General features: G+C 69.2%; 1 protein-coding gene across 1 annotated transcript in view; it reads left to right on the forward strand.

Annotated features, from left to right (window-relative positions):
- The first annotated feature begins 6,166 nt into the window (after positions 1-6,166).
- The window catches only part of EMIHUDRAFT_361066 (hypothetical protein), a 1,243-nt gene continuing 604 nt past the window's right edge, over positions 6,167-6,805 (forward strand). The window contains 2 exon segments of the mRNA XM_005792774.1: positions 6,167-6,692; positions 6,706-6,805. Coding sequence (XP_005792831.1) covers positions 6,729-6,805 — 77 coding nt within the window. The 5' untranslated portion in view covers positions 6,167-6,692; positions 6,706-6,728.

Raw genomic sequence — 6,805 nt, forward strand, 5'->3', positions numbered from 1 at the left:
GACTGTTGTTCGCCAGCCGCTGCCGCGCAACCTCCGAGAGCGCAACCTCGATTGTCGCGTCCTCCCGCCCCGCGATGACCTGCGCGAGGTTTAGCCTCTCCTCGTCGTCGATGTCCTCGCCCTTGAGGTAGCGAAGCAGCACGCTCGGGTCGCACGGGAAGTTGGTGTTGTCACAGGAGCGGACGGAGAGCCGCATGACCGTGGGGTGGTTGACGTCGTCGAGGTTCCAGCTCAAGAAGGTGGTGCCGCTGCCGTAGCGCCGCATGCCCGCGTACAGCTTGGTGATGGCGTGCGCCCGCTCGAGGTTGCTCCAGGGGACGGCGGCGCCAGACGCCCTGATCACCGGGAGGAGGCGCTTCATCACCTACGACGAGAGGCACGAGGGAGCAGTTGGCGGGGAGGGAGCGACCCTGGCTTGGAGAGGCCGAGGCGTGGCGAGCGCCTCGAAGCCCGCGTCGCTGCGCGGGTTGCGGATCGCTTCGGCGACCTTCTCGCCGAAGCTGGAGTCGGCCACCATGCTGATGAACTCGTCCGCCGCGCCATGCCCGGTCTTGCAGCGCGCCGACACCGAGCGCGTGACCGCGTGCCGCCGCGTCTGGTCAGCGAGGCAGTAGATGAACATCAAGTCGTGAGCGAAGCGCCCGTCGAACTGGAAGAGCAGGTGCTGCGCCGTCATGGCGTCGACCGACGCGACGCCCTGCAGCCCGCGCCGAAACATGAAGCGGTGCCAGAACGCGCCGTAGATGATCTTGTCGTTGTCCGTAAACTCGTTGGTCGCCTCGTTGGCGCGCCCCACGTTGACGGTGCGCGCAGCCGGCGGGGAGGCGGCGCCCGACGGGCCGGCTTGCGGCGCCGCGGGGCGAGGCGACGCCTGAGGTCGCGGAGGGCTCTCCCACATGTCCTCGGAGCCGGAGCCCGAGTCGCCCCTCTCCGACCCGCCCCTCTCCGACCCGCCCCTCTCCGAAGGCGGAAACATCGAATTCGGAAACATGCCATCGTCGCTATCCGAGAGGTCGTCCAGTTGATACTGCACATGGACGCCCCTGTCGCCACTGCCAAGCCCGCCGCCGCCGTCGCCACCGCCGTCGCCGCCACCGTCCCCGCCGCCGCCACCGTCCCCACCGCCGCCACCGCCCCCATCAAAGCCTGCTCTAAGCACGGCGTCCGGCCGTCCGGCCGTGGAGGCGCCCCCGCTGCGGTCCTTGGGCGGCGATGACGCAGGCCCCCGCCGCCTGTTGGTGAGGTCGTCGCCGAATGACCGCCCACCACATCCGCCGCCGCCGCCGACACCGCCGCTCGACGGCAGCCCCTCACCGCCCTCGCTGCTGCCGTTGCCATCGACGGGAGCAGCGCGAGCGGCGGCTGCTGAAGCGAGCGGATCGCCATCGCCGTCGCCGTCGCCGCCGCCACCATCGACGCCGCCGCCGCCGCCCACACCGCCCCTAGGCAGCCCATTGCCGCCACCGCCACCTCCGGGGTCGACGAGGTCCTCGTCAAACTGGCCAAGAGCGTCGGGAGCGGCGACCCCGCCCGCCTCGCCGCTCGCCTCGCCGCCCGCGTGTGCAAACCCGAGCGCTGCCGCCGCCGCCTGGAACTTTGCCCGGTCCGTCTCGTCCTGCACGTCGTTGGCGTTAAAGATGGCGGCCGAGGACAAGGTGATGTCTCCATCGGCGCACTCGATGCCGTCGTCGTGCTGCGCCGCCTCCTCTGGCGAGCGGGCGTTGGCACGCGTGCCGGCATAGTCAGAGGCCGCGACTGCTCGCTCGGCCCTCTCGTCGGTCGTGTGCACCGCCGTCCGGCGAATGCCATCGCTCGCGCGCTTGGCCGCAGCCTGCACCTCGGGCCAGACCGGCGGCGGAAAGTCGCCCTTGACCTGGACGCCGAGATCGCGCGCCCAGGTCGCGACGGCAGACTGTACGAGAGCGTAGTTGTACAGCACGTGCGGCCGCACCCTGCAAGGCCCGAGCCTTGGCAGCGCGCGCGCCTCGAGCGCGCCGCGCTTGTTGTGCGCGTCGACAAAGTTGACTCGGAAGGCCGCCATCACATCGTCCACCCTGTCCGAGGAAAATATCTGCCCGAGCGCCTCGGCGCGCTGCTGCATAAAGGCCACCATCGACCCCGAGAACTTGTAGACGCCTTCCTGTGAGCGCCCGCCGCCCTGCGAGTCCGGCACCACCTTCACCAAAACGCCGTATAAGCGCTCATCGGCTAGCATCATCTGCTCGACTGCCGAGGGCGTCTCGTCCATGCCGAGCTTGTCCATGCCGCCAAAGTCGACGCCGCCCATGAGCGAGCGGCGCGGGCGCAGCGCTCTCACCGCGTCAACAGTGAGGGAGCCCGTGGGCGACCTCGCCGCCGCCTCGCACGTCGAGCACAGCCTCGCCTCGGCGTCCACCACCTCGCCCGTGTCATCCAGCACCTCCTCGACAAGGTTGGGGTGCAGGTGCCATCGGTGCCGCCGCCAAAGCTGCGACGAGGTTCGGTCAGGTTCGCCGCTAGGATAGAAGGCCCTGGCCTGGCCGAGCCAGACCGGCTCTCGCGCCAAGCCGTCGGCGCCCAAGAGTTGGACGGACGGCAGGGCGGCGAGCTCCTCCTCGTCCGGCTGATCAAAGGCGAGGCAAGAAAGGCCGTCTTCAGCCTCGAGCACGTCGAGCTGGGAGAGGCGGACGGCTCGGCAGGGCCGCTGCGGGTGGCGGACGCCACAGCCGGCGCACGCATGGAGTGGCTTGGACAGGTTGGTCGTGTCACGCATATCGCCGAAAATCCTCTCTGTATCCCCCGGCGTGACGAAGCCCGTGTCGACAATGCAGACGGTGGCCGCGCGCACCGCGTCGGACACCTCCGCAGCAAGCTCGTCGGCCGCCTCAGCGAGGACGCGCTCGACAGCTCGGGCTGGCTCTGAAAACTCGAAGCCCGTCGCCCGGTTCGCCCGACCGAGCACCTCGCGCGCCGCGTCGTCGCCCGGAAGCAGCAGCTCGTGCGCCGCGTCGTCGTCACCCGCCTCGCCCACGCCGCCGCCGCCGCCACCTACGCCGTCGCTGCCGCCGCCGCCTCTGCCTCTGCCGCCGCCTCTGCCTCTGTCGGCGCCGCCGCCGCCGCCACTGCCGCCGCCACTGCCGCCGCCACCGCCGCGACGATTGCCGCCGCCACCTCCTCCGCCGCCACTGCCTCGGATCGCCGCCACTCCTCGGATCGCCGACACTGCCGCATCTAGTGCAGCTTGCTGCTCCACGGAGAGTGAGCGACCGGCGAACCGCGAGTAGGCCTGATGACGCTGCACGCCATTCTCCGTAAAGTACACTCTCAAACCGCCTGCGAATGGCTCAACTCTGTCGACATGCATGCCAGCGACGGAAAGATTCGCTCGGATGGTCGCTGCGTTCGCGCCTGGTCGCTGCGTTCGTGCCTGGTCGACGTTACAGGTTTTGAAGTAACGTGAGGTCAGAACGGTTGATGTTATTTCATCAGCCCGGATAAGCGATTCAGACAAAAAAGGAAAAACACACCTTCGGGTTCGCCTTCCTCGACCAGCCCAGCGCTCTGCCAGCGCGTTCGCTCCTTGCTGCTGCCGCGAGAGCGGAGGCGAGTACGTCGCCTCGCTCTCGCGGCGAAGCAGCTGCCGCCGCCGAGACGCGAAGCGGCGTCTGCCGAGGAGAGAGAGCCAGCGCGGCGGTCGCCGACGCCGCCTTCGAGCTGTGTGCCACCTCTCGCCGGCACGACGGCTCTGCGCGGCAGGAGCATCAGCAGCAGCCGCCGCACCGCCACCCGCCTCGCAGCGCTCCGCCGAGCGCGCCGTCGCTGCCGTGGCACCGAGGGCCGGAGCCCGACTCTCGTACAGTCGAGCGGCTCCGAGACGAAGCGCTGACACACAGGGCATGCCGCGCAAGGAACCGCGCCTCGAGGCCAGCAACTGCGCGTGCGTGCCGCGCGGTCCTTGGTGGCGCGAATGTACTGTGCATCGGTAGACCTCATGCGTGCGTGTGCGTTCATCACACAGACTGTGAGTCACAGTCAGTGCGACAGCTAGAGTGTGGTGTATCTTGTGTTCGCAAAGAGAATGCACGCGTCCACACGCACACATGCACACACACGCCGACCCGCACGCACACGCGTACCCGCGCACTCGCGACTGGCGACAATCCAGACTCCGCGCGCGACCGAGAGCGAGGACCGAAGGTCACACTCAGCCACGAGCCAGCCCTCTCACACACTCACACCAGCACGCCGCCCTCATCCTCGCACGGCTCCTCGCCGTCCTCCTCCATGCACGCCACACACTCAAACTCCGCCGCGCAGTCCGCGCAATCGGGGTCGGCGCACACGCGAGAGGCAAAGGCGCCCGGCGTGGCGGCCACGCTTGCGGCTGCCGACGGCAGCGAGGCGTCGTCGATCCCCGCGCTCTCAGCCGCCGCCGCCGCCGCCCAACCTGCCGCCTCCGCCAGCGCCTTCTCCCTCGCCGCCCTCTCTGCCGCCTCAGCCACCGCCTCGGCCTCCGACCCTGCCGCCGCATCCGCCGCGCGCGCGGCACGCAGCCGCTGCCTAAGCTCCTGCTTGTGCGTCTCGGTGAAAGAGCCGCTCCGCATCAACTCTCGCGCCGCCTCGTCCGCCATCGGGTAGAAGTAGTGGACGTCCCACTCGTAGGTGCGCGCGTCGACCCACGCCTTCTTGCGCGGGTCGTCGGCGCCGAGGGCGCGCGTGTCTATCATCTGAACGAGCTGCGCGTCGAAGCAGTCGCGGCAGCCGCCGTAGGCGCCGCCCTCGCGCCAGATCGGGTAGCGCATCTTGCAGCCGCACAGCCAGCCGCGCTCCGCGCGGCTCTCTCGGAGGTCGCTCTTCAACTTCTCCTCGATGAAGCGGCGCTGCTCGGACGACTCGAAGTTGACCTCGTCCGCGGCGGTGCCGTACTCGCCCTTCTCGACGAGGCCGTCGATGAAGTCGTCGCACTTGTCATCCGGGATGGTCTCCTCGAGGCGCAGCCGCGCGTGCAGCGACGCGAGGAGGACCGCGTGCACCTCGGCGTCCATCTTCTGCGCGGTGAGGGCGAAGCAGAGGCGGCAGGTGCGGAGCTCCTTGGTCGTGTACCAGTGGTCGAAGCGCGAGGCGTGGGAGTACGTCGGCCACGCGACGCTCGGCCAAAGGGAGATGGCGGGCATGCAGTGCTTGATGTAGAGCTGCTCGAGCTTCCCCGCCTCCTTCCGGCCGTCGCGCGCGATGTTAAAATTCTCCTTGAAAGAAAAGGCGCGCCGGCCCTCCTGAGCGTGCGCGGCGTGGAGGGTCGGTGCGGGTGGGAGGGGTGGAGGTGAGAGCGGGGGTGTGCGCACCCGCTCGTCGCGCCGCTGGATCGCGCGGAGCTCCTCCTGGATGTCACCGCCGACGTTGGGCGCGTGCGTGCCGGAGCCGAGGTGGACGGTGATGCGCTGGAAGTGCGCGTGCGCCTCCTTGTCGCGCGCCGTCTGGTCGGCCTTGTTCTTCGCCTTTCGCGCGCGCTGCAGGTCGGCCTTCTCCTGCGCCTCCATCTCCAGCATCTGCTCGCGGAGCTTCTCGCTCGAGAGGAAGTACTCGAGCCTCTCCCGCCGCTTGCGCCGCGCCGCCTTTGCCGCGAGCGGCGCCTTGCGGTTGAGCTCCTCTCCCTTCGGCGGCTCGTAGGCGTCGGCGAGCAGGAAGTCGTGGAGGCGCGCCTCGAGGTCCCATTCCCTCTCCTTCTCCAGCACCGGCCACAGCTTGCTGCCGTCGTCGAACTTTTCGTACTCGAGCAGACACACGTCCTCGAGCGTCGGCTCGCGGCGTCCATTCGCCTCCGCTCGCACATAATGGTGGTAGCGAGGGAGGTGCAGCGGCGGCAATTTGTACGACTCATACGGCTTGTCGTCGAGCGCGGCAGCGAGCGAGGCGGTCTCCGCGAGGCCCGTCAGCTCCAGATTGCGCTCGCGAGCCTTCACCACCTCGCCGCTGCCGTCCAGCTCCACCTTCCACCGCTCACCGTCAACTCCCGCGAGACGGCCCACCTTACCGTTGAGCTCGGTACGGCTCGCGAGGTCGCGCAACGCGACTCTCTGGCCTTGAAGGCGACGCACCTCTTGCGGCGTGCGGCGCATGGGATGGGATGGGATGGGATGTGCAACGACCAGTCGGAGATTTGAGCGCGAGATGTTGTTCACACCTAGATCAACCCTGCGGGAGAACTTCACGGTGGTTCCGCTAGACGTCAAGAAAGACAGGACGCCACACACCAGTGCCAAAAGGCGGCCAGCCGCACAAGTTGACTTACACAAACACCGAAGCTGCAGGCTGTGGCTGCAGCCAGCACAGCGGACAGACAGCCCCACAACACACGCCTCTCCACGCACCACACGCTCCGCCAAGCGCGCCTCGCCCCGCAACGCGGCGCGCAAAGGCGCCGTGCACGTGCACGATGGACTGCCGCCGCTCCGGCACCGACGGCCCGACCGACTCCACCCTGAGCCGGGTGCCTGCTCGGCGGCGTGTGGTAGGTGCGGTGGGCGGCGGCGGGAACGGAGCCGCGGCTGGAGTGAAGGGCGAGCCGCCGCCGCCGCACCACCACCACCAGCGACGATTGTTCGCGGCTCGCCCCCGCCGCCAGGCGCCGGATCGGCAGTGAGGCTCGCGGCGGCGCAGTGTAGGCGCGCCTAGAGCCACACCGGCCGCCGACAGCCCCCCCCCCCCCACCACGGCTGGGTTTGATGAGCGAGCGGTCTCCCTGCCGGCCGATGAAACCTCGCCGCCACCGCACCAGCAACACCGGGCGGGGGTCGCCTCCACTCTTCTGGTCCGAAGATGGGCTGTC

This window comes from Emiliania huxleyi (assembly GCF_000372725.1).
Source record: "Emiliania huxleyi CCMP1516 unplaced genomic scaffold EMIHUscaffold_105, whole genome shotgun sequence".
Lineage (NCBI taxonomy): Eukaryota > Haptophyta > Isochrysidales > Noelaerhabdaceae > Emiliania > Emiliania huxleyi.